At 64.4% G+C, this 16,440-nt stretch overlaps 5 protein-coding genes across 5 annotated transcripts; 2 read left to right on the top strand and 3 right to left on the bottom strand.

Annotated features, from left to right (window-relative positions):
- Positions 1-2,592: 2,592 nt before the first annotated feature.
- Positions 2,593-4,739, top strand: EMIHUDRAFT_76123 (hypothetical protein; the record flags this gene model as incomplete). Its single annotated transcript, XM_005768262.1, has 3 exons — positions 2,593-2,766; positions 2,846-4,375; positions 4,431-4,739. Coding segments are annotated over 3 exons (2,013 nt in total), but the record flags the coding sequence as incomplete, so codon positions are not given.
- A 1,263-nt stretch (positions 4,740-6,002) lies between these two features.
- On the bottom strand, positions 6,003-7,168 carry EMIHUDRAFT_245451 (hypothetical protein; the record flags this gene model as incomplete). The annotated part of the gene is made up of 6 exons (XM_005768261.1): positions 6,003-6,182; positions 6,328-6,405; positions 6,535-6,621; positions 6,659-6,766; positions 6,936-6,970; positions 7,042-7,168. 6 exons carry the CDS (start codon positions 7,166-7,168, stop codon positions 6,003-6,005), a joined length of 615 nt encoding a protein of 204 aa, XP_005768318.1.
- A 2,740-nt stretch (positions 7,169-9,908) lies between these two features.
- EMIHUDRAFT_245450 (hypothetical protein) lies at positions 9,909-10,409 on the bottom strand (the record flags this gene model as incomplete). The annotated part of the gene is made up of 1 exon (XM_005768260.1): positions 9,909-10,409. The coding sequence occupies one exon, from the start codon at positions 10,407-10,409 to the stop codon at positions 9,909-9,911; it is 501 nt and encodes a 166-aa protein (XP_005768317.1).
- Positions 10,410-10,447: 38 nt separating this feature from the next.
- Positions 10,448-12,091, bottom strand: EMIHUDRAFT_445511 (hypothetical protein). The gene is made up of 7 exons (XM_005768259.1): positions 12,011-12,091; positions 11,816-11,941; positions 11,634-11,683; positions 11,420-11,497; positions 11,138-11,212; positions 10,950-11,064; positions 10,448-10,860 (listed from the first exon to the last, which is right to left on the bottom strand). Exons 1-7 carry the CDS (start codon positions 12,017-12,019, stop codon positions 10,675-10,677), a joined length of 639 nt encoding a protein of 212 aa, XP_005768316.1. The 5' UTR covers positions 12,020-12,091; the 3' UTR covers positions 10,448-10,674.
- Positions 12,092-14,564: 2,473 nt separating this feature from the next.
- Positions 14,565-15,630, top strand: EMIHUDRAFT_119187 (hypothetical protein; the record flags this gene model as incomplete). Its single annotated transcript, XM_005768258.1, has 5 exons — positions 14,565-15,066; positions 15,133-15,212; positions 15,287-15,362; positions 15,417-15,474; positions 15,555-15,630. 5 exons carry the CDS (start codon positions 14,565-14,567, stop codon positions 15,628-15,630), a joined length of 792 nt encoding a protein of 263 aa, XP_005768315.1.
- Between the last annotated feature and the right edge of the window lie 810 nt (positions 15,631-16,440).

Genomic DNA, 16,440 nt, shown 5'->3' with positions numbered 1-16,440 from the left:
CCCAGCCCCTAGTGGTGTCTCATCGATTTTTTTGTTTTGTTTTTAGATAAAGGTCTGTGCGCGGACGGCCCGGGGAGCCTGCGGCGCCATTTTAATCTGCGCTCCTCTTTATGGCCTGCGGCGCCTGGCTTGAGCTTGGAAGTGTAAACGAGTCCGCCAGGGCGGTCTGCAAACACGAAGCGCGCTGCGCGGCGCGCGCGGTCTACGCCGAACTGGGGGCGGTATCATGGTTCACGCTGCCAACTCGGCAAATAGGCTCGCCGACATAGACCGCGTACATAGACCGCGCGCGCAGCGCGCTCCGTTTGCAGACCGCCCTGGCGGACTCGTTTACACTTCCAAGCTCAAGCCAGGCGCCGCAGGCCATAAAGAGGAGCGCAGATTAAAATGGCGCCGCAGGCTCCCCGGTCCGTCCGCGCACAGACCACAGGAAAAAACAAAAATCTATAAAACATCTATCAACACCACTAGGCTCTAGGGGGTGGGTGGGCTCCGATCTCCCCATCTCCAATATTCTCTAATCCACAGCGTCGTCATCTTAGGCCGGGGATCCAGTCAGATCTCCGATCTCCATCTTCAATCTCCAATCTCCAACGTCGTCATCTTAGGCCGGATCAGATCTCCGATCTCAATCTCCAATCTCCAATCTCCAATCTCGATTCGGGGGCCCGGGGGAGGAGGGGGCTCAAACCTTCAAGGAGATGCAATTTGGATTCATTCACACTGACCATCTCCAATCTCCAATCTTCTACTTGGCCACTGTCGCCGCCGGCAGCAATCTACGACCTCCATTTTCAATCTTCGATCTCACATCTGGGGCGGATGGCTGGGCGCTAGGATCTACAATCTGCATTCTCCATCTCCTATCTCCACATTTTGGCCCTGTTGCTGCTCAGAGCGATCTGCAATCCACAATCTCAATCTTCGATCTTTAGTCTTGAATGGGGAACCGGACAGGACGGATCTACTGGCGAGACTTGGGCGTGTCCGTGTGAGAGATCCGCTAGGATCTCCAGTCTCAATCTACTATCTCTACCCCAACGATCTACTGGTCTTGCGCAGAGATTTCCATTACTCCAGAATGGTACTGCGGAGAGAGAGCGAGTGGAGAGAAGGTGTGAGAGCGACCCTCCTCGCTCCTGAGAGTCAGAGAGGCCGTGCGCGCCGGTGGAAAAGCGCAAAAAGGGGCGTCGGTACTACATGCACACATCGGCGTGCTTTCAGACTTCCCCATCTCCCACCACGGGAGCTCTGACTGTGAGCTGTGAGCTGTATGGGTCGCTCAGAGCATGACGTGAAGTCGACGGCGGCTGCACTCTCGCTACTCGCCGCTACGACTGACATGGCTGGCACACTGCCTCATTCGTCTTGAAGAACTGGGATCTCGGCTTCGTAGGTTCGGCCCGTCTCCGCCGCCGCCACAGCAGCAGGGGCAGCGGCGACCACACGAGGACGGTCGTTGTGAGAGCTGCAGCTGCGGAGGCCGTGAAGTGGAAGGCAAGCCCGCCAAGACCAAGGCCGAGCACGCCGAGGCGCGCGAAGAGGTGCCGTTTAGAGCCGGCCACTTTAAGCAGGAGGAGGAGGCCGAGGGAGAGAAGGAAAATGCACCATCCAAGACGTGAACTACCTGTGGCGGGAGAGGCCATGCGAAACACCGGTTTCGCCGATGCGAAACAACGGTGCGCAGCGTGACCTCGAGCGGTAGAAGAAGCTGCTCGTGGTCGCCTGCCAGTGGCTTCCTGCCAGTGGTTCTCGAAGCACCGACGGCGCTAGTGCTGCCGCCAGCCAAGGCCACGTTTCGACGCGTGCGTTTTCGACGCGTGCGTTTCGAGCGAGCGACACCCGGAGCGCGTCTGTCCCGGAAAAGAATTTTACAACAAAACTCCCTCGCACAACACTGGGCACAGGACTGGGCACGGGACTGGCTCGCACTGGCACTAACACAGGTACACCGGAAAAGAAAACCTTTGTCGCCCGGCGAAGGCGCACCCCCCCCAGCTAGGGGTCAGGGCTCTCTAGCCCGTAGCCCGATGCCGATCATCCGGCTCGCTGGGTGCGCTTCTTAGCTCCCCGGCCCTGGATGTGAGGTTAATGACTGCACTCCAAGTGCTCCAAGAAAGCTATTCGGCCGGTGCTAGCTAGCGTGCGAGCCCCGCCAGCTCAGGGTGGGCTCAGGGGGCGCGTCGCGCCGCTCGCTCTAGGGAGTTCCTAGGAGTAACGTCTGGCGAATGGAAGACCAGAAATCAAATCTATCCGCAAGACCGGCGGTGGTGACACCCGGCCGGACCACTCACAAAAACAATGTGGGTGGGAGAGTGTGTGTGTGTGTGTGTGTGAAAAGGAGGGACACGCTGTGATTCGGACGGCTAGCCCCACCCGTCCCGCTGTCCCGCATTTCCCCCTTCCGGTAGCACGCTCCCCCGCCATCGAATCTCCGAATCGAACTAAGCACATACTTTTCTGTGCCTTTTGGTAATAGCCGTCCTTTGGTCGTCGGCTTTCGTCGTCGGTGTGCACGCTCGACTCCGCCCCGCGGCGCCCCCACGCGCTCACACCCTCCTCCGTGCTTGCGCACAGAATCGCTGCGCAGCCATGGACACCAAGGATGGTGCGTACGCCAACGACCTCATCCCCAGCTCAAAGGGCCTCACCACGGCCGAGGCCCAAGCGCAGACAATAAAGTGGGGCCGCAATGAGATTCCAGAGGAGAAGGAGCCGCTGTGGAGGATGTTTGCGATGCAGTTCGTGGGCACGATGCCTGCCATGGTGCGCCGCAGCGACGGCCACAAGCCTGCCCCTTCCCCCTCAACTCCCCTCCGCTGACTACTCGACGCGCCCCACGCAGATTGAGATCGCGGGCCTCCTCGCCTTCCTGCTCAAGTCGTACGTCGACTTTTGGATCATCCTCGCGCTGCTTCTGACCAATGCGACGCTCGGCTTCATTGAGGAGATGAACGCGCAGGCCTCCATCTCCGCTCTCAAGGACGGCATGATCCGCAAGCTTCCCACAAAGCGCGACGGCAACTTCACGCCTCTGGACATTGCCGAGCTCGTGCCGGGAGACGTCGTCTTCCTGCGTGGCGGCAATGTGGTGCCGGCTGACTGCAAGTGGATCGAGGGCGACGAGCTGCAGGTCGACCAGGCGGCGCTGACCGGTGAGTCGCTGCCGGTGCAGGTGCCGCGCGAGGACTCTGACGGCGAGCCCGGCTCGGGCAAGAAGCTGTGGTCGGGGTCCGTGCTGAAGACGGGCGAGGCGGAGTGCTTTGTGACGGAGACGGGCGTCCACACGATGATCGGCGAGGCCGCCAAGGCCATCCAGGAGTCGGGCGGCAAGCACGTTGGCGTGTTTGAGGGCAAGATCATCCTCGCCGGTCGCGTTCTGATCGTGCTGACGCTCATCGCCGTGGGGTCGCTCCTCTTCTACCAGGTTGGCATCCGCGGCGTGCCGCTCGAGGAGGTGCTCGAGATGTCGCTCTCGCTCGTCATCGCCTCGGTCCCCATCGCGCTGCCCATGGTGATGAAGGTCACCCTCGCCGTCGGCGCCAAGGAGATGGCCAAGGAGGGCGGCATCGTCACCCATCTCACCGCGCTCGAGGAGATCGCCTCCATGGTGGTCCTCTGCTCCGACAAGACCGGCACCCTCACCACCGCGCAGATGACTGTCTACCACGACACCGCGGCTTGCTTCAACGGCTTCGCCGGCAAGGAGGTCCTGGAGCTGGCGGCGCTCGCGTCCAACCCGGCCAACAAGGACGACGCCATCGACCGCGCCACCTTCCAGGCCTACGCCAAGATGGTTGGCTGCGGCAGCGATGTCGACGCGGCGGCGGAGAAGCTCAAGAAGAAGTGGGCCACCGACAAGTACTTTGGCTTCAACCCGACCGTCAAGCGCACCGTCGCCGACGTGTCGCAGATCGGCGGCTCCCGCAAGATGCGCGTCGCAAAGGGCATCGTCTCCAAGGTGCTCGGCGGCAAGGCTATCGAGGGCGACGGCGGGCAGCAGTGGACGGTCGACGACTTCGTTAACATGAAGAAGGCGGTCGAGGATGCGGACTTGACCTTTGGCAAGAGCGGATACAAGACCATCGGCGTCGCCGTCGCCATTGACGGCGGCCCCATGAAGTACGCCGGCACGCTGCCCATCATGGACCCGCCGCGCGTGGACACGGCCGACACGATCGCAAAGATCAAGAACGCCGAGGTCGACGTCAAGATGATCACCGGCGACCACCTCAACATCGCCAAGGAGCTCGCACGCCAGATCGAGCTCGGCGTCAACATCCAGCCCAACACCGCGCTGTGGCCTGCCTCTGCGGCGCGCGACGACCTCATCCTCCACGCGGACGGATTCGCCCAGGCAAATGCCACCCAAATTGTCGCCACCGCGCACGGCCGCTCCTCGCACAGCCCCCCACGCGCCCACCGCGCAGGTGATGCCCACCGACAAGCACGAGGTGGTCGCTGTGCTGATGGGGATGGGCAAGGTCGTCGGCATGACCGGCGACGGCGTGAACGACGCGCCCGCGCTCGCGAAGGCGCAGATCGGCATCGCCGTCGAGGGCGCGACCGACGCGGCGCAGTCGGCCGCCGACATTATCCTCACCCGGCCCGGCCTCTCGCCCATCTTCACCGCCATCGTCGAGTCGCGCAAGATCTTCAAGCGGCTCAAGTCGTACGTCATCTACCGCATCTGCGTGACGGTGCAGGTGGTCGCCTTCCTGTGCGTGGTCTCGTTCGCCTTCAACGAGGCGTTCGACGCGCTCTTCATCATCCTGCTCGCGCTCTTCCACGACCTGACCATCGTCACCATCGCGTACGACCACCAGCTCCCGTCGCCGCACCCGGAGCAGCCCACCGTGATGATGCTCATCGTGGTTGCCTACTCGATGGGCGCCGTGCTCTCCACCTCGTCGGTGCTGCTCTACGTTATGGGCGAGAAATTCCTCTCGGAGAAGTTCTCCAACCCGAGCACCTTCCGGTACAAGGAGACGTGCATGTTCCTGCAGCTCTCCAACTCGTCCGCGATCCTCATCTTCAACGCGCGCACGACGGGCTTCTCCTTCCTCTCGGTGCCCGCCATCCAGCTCTTCATGTCGGCGGTCGTCTCACAGTGCATCGTCAACACCTTCATCAAGTTCTCGGGCGGCTTCATCGTCGAGCAGCTTGATTCGGCCGACATGCTCAAGATCTGGGCCTACGACCTCTCCTGGCTCATCATCATTGACCTCGTCAAGATGGGCATCATCCGCATCCAGGACGGGCCCATGACCTCGGTCGCCGAGCAAAAGAGCCGCACCACCTTCATGTCCAAGAGCGGCGCGCGCATGTCCAAGGGTCTGTCCAAAGACCTGCGTGTCTCCATCTCTGGCCAGCCCAAGCCGTATTGATTGTCGCATTGTCAGCCAACTGAGAGGGAGGTGAGGGTGGGGCAGGTAGCTAGCGAGCCCAATCGCTCGTCGACGAGCGTGGTGGCGGGAGCACAAGTGTGGGCGGGAGGGGGGGTACTTAGTCCCCTGGCACTGCGCGGTGCCGCGGCAGCTGTGCGGCTTGCAGAGCGACCCCCAGGCCCACGCGAGGGGATCGGCCGGGGGGGCGGGGGGGCGGTTGTCGTCTGAGCCTGCTGCCTGTCGTATGTTTCGCCGCGGGCATTTTGATTACCGCGATTGGGGACGATACCGCTTGAAAAAGACCTCGTCCGCGTATGTGCACCCCCAATGGCGCGCCCCCCCTGGGCGCTGGCCCTGGCTCGTGCGTGGTTTCAGTACTCTCTACTCAAGAGAAACGCCACCGCCCTCCGCGCGCCCGCCCGCGGCCAGCGGAGGCCGGTTCTGCGACGGGAGATGACGGTCTGCGTCACACAGGCCACACATGACAAAACAAGACACAGGTACGAGGGAGGGAGGGAGGGAGGGAGGGAGGGAGGACCGGGAGACGAGCCGCTCTTGCCTGACGGCCAGCGCTGCTCCGTCGGCCCGCCTGATACGACTCCACTGGGCTCTGCCTCAGCGCCGCCCAAAGCCGCCGGGCTTGGGGCGGGTGGAGGCCGAGGCCTTGTGCAGCGCACTGGCGGGGAGCGGAGGGTACTTGGACAGGTCGAAGCCGGCGTCCTCGTCGGTCTCCAGGCCCCACTCTTCGATGAGCTTCTTGTCCGGCTTGTTCGTGTTCTCGGCGACGTGGCCCACCTTCGGCGAGGTGTATCTCGGGGTCTTCATGGGACGTCGCCTCGGGGGCCCCACCATCTCCCGGCCCCACCATCTCCATGCAAGCGCACTTACGGCTCTCTCTCGGTCGTGTCTCTCCAGGCGATCTCTCGGCGACATCTGGCACCATGTCCAAGCAGGTGCGCCGCCGCTTCTTCAGCTCCTTGAGAAGCTTCGAGTACGCGTTGACGGCCTCGTGCGACTCCTGCTCGGACCGCCACTCCTCTCACGCTCGCCGCCGCGCGCAGAGGAGGCGCTCTCGCCGCCGCCGCGTGCGCCGCTCCGTCTCGCTCGGCGCATTCTCTCGGCGACCTCTCCGCCGAATCCCGTCTACGCTAAACGCCTTCTCGCTGAGCGGCTTTTGGTCGCCGTCCGCGCCCTTGAGCGCAGCCACCTCGGCCTGCTTCTTCCACACGCGCTCCTGCGGCGGGGGAGGTGCGTGTCGGGGGTGTCCGCACCCGGCCTTTCCAGCCACACCGCCGCGCCTCGATCGTCTTCTTCTGCGCCATGAGCTCGCCGAGCGACTTGCGGCCCGACGCGGCCCTCTCCGCCGCCTTGAGCTGGGCCTGCTCGCGGCGGGCACTCGGCGTGAGGGGCGGCTCGGGCAGCGGCCGCACCCGCCGCAAGGCTCGAGGGGCGGCGCGCCAGCTCCGCCTCGGCCGCCTGCTTCTCGGCGGCCGCGGCCTCGATGTCGCGCGTCAGTGCCTGCAGCTCCGCCTCGCTCGGCGCCTGCACCGCCTGCTGGTTGGCCGAGTAGATCTTTGACTTGCCTATGCACAGAGGATCGATGGTCCCACCCCCGCCCGCAGTGCGCCAGAACAGCTCACCAGACAAGGGACACCGTTCTCCTTGAGCACCGCGTCGCCGGACGCGGCGAGCGCGGCGAGCGCCTTCTCCGCCTGCGGCTTGGTCATCGACGCGCGGAACTGGTCGGCGACGAGCTGGGCGTTGACGGGCTTGTTGTACATGATGAGCCAGTCGAGGACCGCGCCTGCCGTCCAGCGCGGGGAACGGAACGGGCGGTGGGCGAGCCGGCTGGCGAGGAGGCGGCGGCACTCAGGGCGCCGCAGGGAACGGGTGGTGAGGAGGGCGCGCGGGGCGCGGGCCTGCAGATGTCCCGGCGTGTGCGGACGTGCGCGCGGGCGCCGGAACCAGGGACGTGGACGACGACGATGCTGCCGCTGCGGCGGACTTGGGTGCCGGCGCGGGCGCGGGAGCGGCGGCAGGAGCGGCGGCAGGAGCGGCGGCAGGAGCGGCGGGCTTTGGCTCGTCCGGAGCGGGCTTTGGAGGCTTGGCCGCCGGCTTCTGCTTCTTGGATGGCGCGTTTGAGGCGCCAGAGGAGGCGAAGTCGTCGTCGTCCGAAGGGGTCGAGTTCTCGTCGTTGATGCGGCGTGGCGGCATGGCTGGCTCACCTAGTCGGTGCAACGGCGGGAAGGCGGACCAAAGAAAAGACGTTCCGTCCGCAGGTTTAGGGCTCTATAGCCCGTAACCCGATCCCGATCATCCGGTGAAGTGCTCCAAGTGTTGCCCAGGCCGATACCGCGGGGTGCGCTTCTTAGCTCCCCGCGTCGTCCCCGGCCCTGGGAGCCCTGGGTAAATAAATAAATAAAAACGGAACCTCTCTACTGTGAGATGGGTAAAAAGGAACAACAGAGAGAGAGAGAGAGAGAGGAGAGAGAGAGAGAGAGAGCCAACCGCCAATGGCCGTTATCCGTTAGTGCGGACGTCGCCGCGGCTCGCCTCTGCCGCGGCGGCTGCTGCGCGCACGCGGCGGCGCCGCTCTCTCGCGAGACGGCTGGCGACGCGGCTCGCCGCCGACGTACGGTGCGCTCGTCCGACGGTCCGCGGCGTGGCGTGCGCGGCGCTGAGCGCCGCTCTGCGAGCGCCTCTGCGCCTGCACTGCCTGTCTCTGTTGATGCTGGTGGTGGTGCTGCTGCTGCTGCTGGTGCCGATGCTGCTGCTGGCGCGGCGCGGCTGTGCGACTGGGCTCGACGCGCGCGTCGCGAGCGTCTGACGCGGCGGGCGGCGTCGGGCAGGTGCGCTTCTCTCTCGGGTGGTGGTGGTGGTGCTGCTGCTGCTGCTGGTGGTGCAGATGCCGCTGCTGGTGCGGTGCGGCTCTCCGACTCGACTCGGTGCGCGCGTCGCGGCTATCTGACGCGGCGGGCGGCGTCGCGGGCGGCAGCGGTGGCGGCTCGCGGGTGGAGGTGGAGGCTGGTGGCTGTGGTGGACTTTGAGTTTATTTCATGGTCGTGTACGGGGACCGGGGGGTCAACCGGGAGGCAGGGGGTTCAACCAGGCGACGGAGGACCGTGGGCCATCGCGGGGACCACTCAGCCCGGAGGGCGCGGTGGGCAGATCCGGATGGTCTTCACGCCGGTGGGTGGCACCGAGGCGTCTTGGACGCTCAGCTCTACCTTAAGCTCCTGAGGGGCGCGTGGTTCTAACCACGTAGTAGGACTACAGCCCACCACAGACACCCTCCCCACTCACTCCTCAAGTGTGTTCACACCCTCACCCTCTCCTCTCTCTCTCTCTCTCCTCTCTCTCTCCTCTCCTTGTCTGTGCTGTCTGCCTGACTCAGGCACTCAATCTGCCGATGCGTGATTGTGTGTGGGCTGCTCCGAGGGGGCCCTCTGTGCGATCCGACGGGTAGGGGGGCTGTGCCCGGGCGGTGTCCGGTGTGGAGTCCCCTTCTGATCCCGCCTGGGATGTTGGGTGTGAGGTTGTGGCGGCTTCGATCCCAAGGGGGGGAGCTGATCCCACTCAATAACCAACTCTCAGGGGCAGTAGGTGGGCGAGCTTCAGGCACGCTCATCTCGATCGTCAAGACGTTGCTACGCGCGGCCTTCCGCGGGGGGAGCTGCGTCGACGGGTGCGGGACCGCGGCGCAGCCAGTGCCGCGGCGAGGCCTCCGGCTGTTTGCGGCGGGCGGCTTGCTGCTCGCTGCATGGCGAAAAACTCGTCTCGCCACACACCAAGGGCGTATGCTCTGGCGAGACGTGAGGCGCATGCGCCCAGGAGGGGAGGGGGCATGTGTAACGACACTGCTAGAGATGCCTTTCGGGGCCCAGAGATAAAACTTCTGTGATGCCATGCGTGACCTAGTAGTGTCCCCAGCTATGGGCGTGTCCACGTTGGAGCCAGGTGTGGTGTGGGCGCGAGAATAGCTCCGCCGTTCATGGAGGCAACCGATGCGAGTCGACTGGTGTGTGTCGTCGTGGTTTCGTATCAAGAATTCTCTCTCTCACAACAGAGAGGTCCCCGCCCTTGCGATCTTTGTGCAGGGTTCTTTGTGGGTGTGGTCGGCGACTAGCCGGGGTCGTCCTCCCGATGGGGGACTAGCACTAGCCGTCTTCCACGGAGCCCTGGGTGTAAGGTAAGGTAAGGTAAACGTCTCCACACACACAAAGTGGTGGGGCAAGGGGGGGCGACCCTCGCATCTCCACGCCCGGACACGGGCAGGAGCCCCACGGCATTCAAAGTGCAAGCACCGGCCCGGTGCCGTGGGTGAGCAACCTGCACCCCACTCCTACTCCTATAACACAACCCCCACAGCGTGGTCGTCTATGTGTTCAGAAACACAGCGAGGCGAGGGTGAAGGGGTAGTACCCGGGGTAAGGGGCTGTGTGGGGCTATCTGTGACTACTCCATCTAGCCTGGGGGGTAGCAGGAGGGGGGGGGCAGAGGGTAAGATATGGGTGAGGCCAGCTACAAGTCGGACGCCCTCCCGTCGTCGTCGGAATACTCCTCGGAGCGGTCGGCGTCCTCGTCGTCGTCCTCGGTCTGCATTGCCTCGCCAGCCGTGAACCTGAACACGGCGTCGGCCGGCGCCGAGGCGCCGGCGGCCGTCATCAGGTGCATGACCATGCGGTCGCGGCATGCCGCATCAATCTTGCCGCGCCCGGCCAGCTCGTTCGCGAGCCAGTCCGGGGCGACCGTCGTCGCCACGGTCCCCTGGGGAACTGTGGCGTACACCTTGCTGGGGCCGCGTCGATACCCGTCGTCCCTCTCCGGGGGCAGCGAGTATTCGACTCCTATATTGGACCCGGCCTGGCTGCGCGCCTGCGCAGCTGCAGACCGCAGCCCGGCCATCACGTACTCGATGTTCTCGCGCAGCTGCGCGCGCGGGCGCTCCGCGTTCTCGGCCTCGTTCGCGGCGCGCTCGCCAGCCTCCCTGGGTGTGAGCCGTACGCGTCGCTGGTTTCTCATCGTGACAAGTGTGCTCCTCCGTTCGTGCACTTCGACCCTCGTGACTCTCTATACTTAAACACCCTTAGGCTGCACGCAGAGTCCTCTGCGGAGTCCGGAGACAAATAACTTCACCCTGGAGGCGGCCAGAGGCCGCCGCGTGCCGGTTTCCCCCGGGCGCTTGCCGTCGCAGGCCGGCTGGACGCGCAATCGCCACGGTTCTGCGACTGTCTCTAGCGACGCCGGGCTCGCCTGCGTCGAGGGGGATGCGAGCGTCGCGCCCCCCCTACGCCCCGTCGAGCCCGTCCTCATCAAAGTCGTCGTTCCCGTCCGTCCCGAAGAGGCGGTCCCCGATGTCGCCCAGCCCGGGCAGGATGGGCGCGAGGGGCGCGCCGTCCGGGTCGTGCAGCCGGTCGATGAGGCCGACGTGGATGGGGACGTCCGGGTGGGCGGAGGAGATGTTGTCGACCGCCTGCGGGGGAGGGGACGAGGGGGGGCCGAGGAGGGTCCCGTGCGGGGGTGGGCGGAGGGGGCGGGGCTGTGGGGGCGGTGTCGGCCCGCCTGCTGCGAGGCGCCGATGCAGACAAACTTGATGCGGAGCTTGAAGTCGGCCGTCGATCCCCACGCCTTGAGGATGTCGATGGCGGCGATGGCGGTCGCGCCCGAGAGCGGGCACCTGCTCACGGGTGGAGGAGGTGGAGCCCGGCGCAGCTCGCAGCGGGATGGAATGGGCTGCGGAGGGCGGGCACGGGTCGAGGACGAAGGCCGTCTGCACCGTCACCCTCTTCGGGAGCTTGTTGTAGTACTCGACCGGCATCAGCGACCTGGCGCAGGCAGGCGCAGGCGGTGGCAGCGCGAGTGGGCCGGCTGCCCTCGAGGCCAGGCCACGTCCGCGACACGTCCGCGACGCGGCCAGCCGTCCGCGCCGCCGCTCTGGCGCAGAGGTCGCTTGCTGTCGCGCTGCAGGTCCCGCGACGGTGGTGGCAGGGTGTGTGTGGTGGGCCGGGGCAGAGGGACGGGCGGCGCGTCACTTTTTGTCGCGGTAGATGCCGAGGTGGTACACGCGCGCGTTGCAAACCATCTCCGTCATCGCCTCGAGCATCCCGAGCCTGCGAGGGCGAGGTGCGGAGGGAGCGTGGCGCGAGCCCAGCGCCGCAGCCGCAGCCGCGGCGCCGCTGCAGCCGCGTCATTGGTCACCCATCTTTGTCTCCTCTTTTGTGCCTGACGCATCTACGGCTGCCGTGCCCGCCACGCATCACCGGCACGATGGCCACGCGATTCGCCAATCGCTGTCCCTGCGGCAGCGGCGGAAGCGGGTGTGCGCGGCGGGCCGTCGCGCCTCGAACGCGGAGAAAGCAGGGTAGGACTCCAGCAGGGTAGGACTCGCGGCTGGCGGCGGTGGCGGCAGGAGCGGCGCGGCGGCTCACCTTCTCCTCTCCGAGGCGAGACGTGACCGCGCAGGGCTCCATCTCCAGATCCGCGGTCGCCTCATAGCACAGGAAGGTCGACACCTCGCGCAGCAGCTGGTTCAGGTACTTTGGGCCCGCCTTGGCCTGAACGCGTGGAGGCGGCGCGATGGCGCGGAGAGCGAGTGCCGACGGAGAGAACGGGCCAGCACGCGCCTTGCGCATCTGTGTGATCTTGTGCAGGATGAGAGGGTGCGATGACTGGAGCACATTGGGAGGATCGGAGGAAGGAGAGGGCATATACGCCGCGCTCCGGCCGGCTGGCAGGGAGTCGGGCTGTTGAGAAACCGCGGCGCCAGAGAGATCGCAGCAGAGAGGGTATGCAGAGAGTGCAAAGCGGCTAGGGATGAGGCCACAAAAGAGGAGCGCCAGCAAGGAGGAGAATCGGAGAACTGAGAGACTGGGACGACTGGAAACAAGAAGACAGTGAGCCACCACAGGCGTCGTTGGCGCACATACTGAGCGGCAGCTGCGCTGGAAATAAGGAAGAGGCGCGTTACTTCATGCGGAAGCTCGACAAACACACGGCGAGGGCGACAGCAAGGGTCGAACGGGCGGCGCCTGACTCAAAAGACACAGCCGCATTCCTGAACGCGCGAGGGCAGCCTCCCTAAAGGCAATGGGGTCTAGATTTGGAGCGCTCGCCGAAGAGGAGTACGACAAAATAGCGCCTGTGATTGCCTGCACGCTGCCCGCACTCACGGACTCCATACCCGAAAGAAAGAGAGGGGATCTCGCGGGGGAGGTGACGAGTGAACTACAGGTAGTGGGGAAGGCAGCCTCGATTGCCATACAGTTACAGACATGGGTGCGAAACAACGACAAGACCAAGGCACGCTCGGGCAGAGGAACGAGAGAAGAATATAGGGTGGATAAAGCGCCTGTTCACGGCATGGAGGGTGAGCCACGCCGAACGTACCGAGCGTAGAGCCGAGCGGAAGGAAGCCGGGGAAGACGACTCCGAGGAGGACGAACCAGTGGAAATCCCGTTGAGCGTTGTCAGCTGTCACGATGCACCCGAAGGGGACCCCAGCGCCGGCATCATCCGTGGAGGCACAAGTGTTCGAAGAGAGAGTGGACCTGAGCAACGATATGACTTGGCGGCAAATGATCGCAGTGGGCGTCAGAAGAGTCGTCCTTGCGCGAGGAGAGCTCGATAGACTCGAGGGGCCAAAATATGCCGCGAGGAGGGCGGAGTTGCGCCGAAAGGCGAAAGAACCCGCGAGAACAAGGGACCGGCAGGCGGCGGCGGCGTCGCAGAACGAGGCAGAGGAGAGCGACGCGACAGAGGAAGAAGCGACAAGGGAGAGAACCACGAGAAGTTGTCCCCACTCACAGTTATTGTTATGGTGTTATGGCTCTCTGGGCATAGCAGCCCATAACATGTTATGGGCTGCTATGGGAGGGCCGTCCCGGGTCCACGGTGTTATGGCCCGAGAGGCCACGCCGGACTGCTCGCCGCTGGAATTTTCGCTTCGCGCGCTGCCGCGCGCGCGCGAGGTAGGTTCGGCATCGATCGCCAAATATTTTCTCGTTTGCCCTCAAAAGTTAAATTCAATAACATCAACCTGCCTCCTGAGGCTGAGCGATGGCTTCAGATTGCTCAATCAAGACCCGCCCTCCCCCCCCCCCCCCCACGCAATTTGCTTCCCGTTTCTAACTCGTACTCTCTGCAGCTCTGCACGCTTCCCTCCATTTTTAACTTGTATGTCTTTCTATGTCTTTCCCGCAATTTAACTCACGTCCTTTTTCTTTCCTTTTTCCACTCATGTCTCGAGGTTTCTAAAAGGTGGAAGCTGGCTGCTCCCGCTTTTTAGTAGTTAAAGCTCCGTGCGCGCCAGTCCCGTGCCAGTGTCGTGCGAGAGGGGCACTTGGAGTACTTGGAGTGCTATGAGGTGTTATGAGGTGTTATGAGTGCTATGAGGTGTTATGAGGTGTTATGAGGTGTTATGGTAGGGTGGGCATAACAGCCATAACAGCGATGGAGGTGTTATGAGGTGTTATGAGGTGTTATGGGGTGTTATGAGCAGCCAGCCATAACAGCCATAACACCTGTTATGGCCGCTCCCATAACCTTGAGTGGGGACAAGAGAAGGGGGCGACCGCGAGGTGGCATGAAGGTTGCAGCGAGAATCGGCGAGAGACTGCGAAGAGAGATAGAAAGAGGCGGACGCCCAAGCAAGGGTGGGCGACGGCTAGCGCACCACACCCCTCTCCTTAAAATCCCTGTGTGGTGGCGGCGTGCCGTCCTCCCATCCCTCCCTTGGGTTGTCCGTTTTCTTTCTTTCTTTTAGAGAGGGTAGCAGAGAGGGTAGCAGAGAGGGTAGCAGAGAGGGTAGCAGAGAGGGTAGCAGAGAGGGTAGCAGAGAGGGTAGCAGAGAGGGTAGCAGAGAGGGTAGCAGAGAGAGAGGGTAGCAGAGAGAGAGGGTAGCAGAGGGCAGAATAGAAGAGGTACCGGTAGCAGAAGGGTAGCAGAGAGGGTAGCAGAGAGGGTAGCAGAGAGGGTAGCAGAGAGGGTAGCAGAGAGAGAGGGTAGCAGAGGGCAGAAGTGAGAAGAGGTACCGGTAGCAGAAGGGTAGCAGAGAGGGGAGAGAGGGGAAAAAAAGAATAAGCCGTAGCAGGGCAGGCAAAGCAAGCGCAGGTTAATTCCGTCTCCCTTTTGTTTGGGGGCGGGCCTCTTTTCGGCGTGAATTCTCGCTTTTTCGCGGCGATGCCTCCCACCCGCCCGCGTCGCGTCGGCCGCGCGCACGACGCCTCGTACGTCCTCTTCGAGGGCCTGCTCGGCGAGCGGCAGCTCCGCAACGCGCGCGCCTTTGCCGCCTCGGACGCGGTGCAGGCGCAGCTCTCGGAGGGCATCCTCTTTGACGAAAAGACGGCGGCGAACGGGTACGCCTCGGAGGAGGAGGAAAACGAGGCGCAGAACGAGGGCGGCACCTCCGCCGCGCCGCCCGCCAAGAAGCAGAAGCGCAACGTCGCCGAGCGCCGCTCGCGCATCGCGTGGCTCGAGCGAGAGGCGGCAGAGGGCGAGGCGTCGCCAGTCATTCCGCCGTGGCTGCACGCGCAACTGCGCTCGGCGGCGCGCACGGCGCACCGGCTGCTGGGCGACAAGCTGTGCCCCATCGGCGTCGACGCCCTCGGCCGCTGGACGCCGCGCTACGAGCCGGTGCAGTACACCGAGTACGGGCCAGGCGAGCGGCTCTCGCGCGGGGTGGGTGGGTGGGCGGGTGGGTGTTCGTGCGTGTGTGGCAGGGCCGAGTCTCCCTCCCCGCGCGGCCCAGGCTCGCACTACGCCTCGTGGCACACCGACTCGGAGCTCGACTCGGACGACGTCGAGGACACGCGCGGCGTCACCGTGGTGGTGCCGCCCTCGGGTCTCGCAGCGCCGCCGTCCTGAGGCGCCTCCCGCGGAGCCTTCCTGGAGCCTTCCCACAGGTGCTGCTCTCGGACGGCGCCGCCTTTGGAGGCGGCAAGTTCCAGACGCGCGCTCGCGGAGGCGCGCCGCAAGACCGTCGAGCTCGAGGCTGCCGCACGGCGCCTCTTCACCCCTGTGGACCGTGCGCAGGCGCGCCGCAGACAATCGAGCTCAAGGCGGGCGACGCGATCGGCTTCCCCGCCGCGAGGTGCGACGCCGCCGCGGCCCGCAGCTTCGCGCGTCGAGGCACGAGCGTCGCGCCCCGACCCCCTCCTCCTCCCCCGGCAGGCTCGAGCACCGCGTGACCAAGGTGACGCGCGGCCTGCGCCAGTCGCTCGTCTTTTGGGCGAACAGGCCCGCGTAGGAGGTTGGGTCGGCTGCAGGGCGGCTGGGGAGGGGAAGCGCGGCCAGTCCGTACCACAGTACTGTACAGGGCGGCATTCTGTCCGGGCGAGACGTGCACGCAGTGGAAGAGCGCCGGCTCGCCGGCGTCATGTCCCCTAATCCCTAATCCAATTCTACGCCCGAGCAAAATTCCAACAATTGTCATTTTTTTTCATCAGCCGCCCCTACCCAAGGATCTGAGCGCGGCGCCGCGCCCAGCCGCAACCCCCAGCCAGCGGGCAGCGCTCCCCGCACCCCAGCAGCTCGCGGGGAGAGGGGAGTAAAAATAGGTACAAGTACGGCGTCGTTAAGGTCTCCACACACACAAGGCAAGCCACAATGAGGTGGTGGGGCAAGGGCGGGCGAAAGAAAAGCTCGGCGGAGACCGCTCGTCTAGCCAATCAGCCTTAAGGTCCTTCGGGCCAGTTTTGTGGGGGGCAAACCCTGCCCGGCCCCTAGGACCCCAGGTAAGGCCCAGGTGTGGCCTAGGGCATCAGAAGGTACCAAGAGGAGTCCAGTCTGAGCCATAGAGCCCATGTCTTTGCCCCTGAAGGTCGCGTTCAAATGCCCGGAACGGACGTTACAGTGGTGTCCGGCCGGCACGATCACCGAGCTGTGACGCGCAGGGAAGCCTGATGAGGTACTGGTTTCTTTGCCCAGGCCTGGCCTACGACCCATGCTGGATCAGCTGAGCAAGGTTTGGGGAGAATCCCCCATTCAGATCTTCAGATATTTTAACGGATGACCGAAATCACCCCGTTTTTGCCCATTTTCGGTCATCCGTCAAAAT

Source organism: Emiliania huxleyi (genome assembly GCF_000372725.1).
Source record: "Emiliania huxleyi CCMP1516 unplaced genomic scaffold EMIHUscaffold_461, whole genome shotgun sequence".
In the NCBI taxonomy this organism is placed as follows: domain Eukaryota; phylum Haptophyta; order Isochrysidales; family Noelaerhabdaceae; genus Emiliania; species Emiliania huxleyi.
This window is presented reverse-complemented; position numbering and strand designations above follow the sequence as displayed.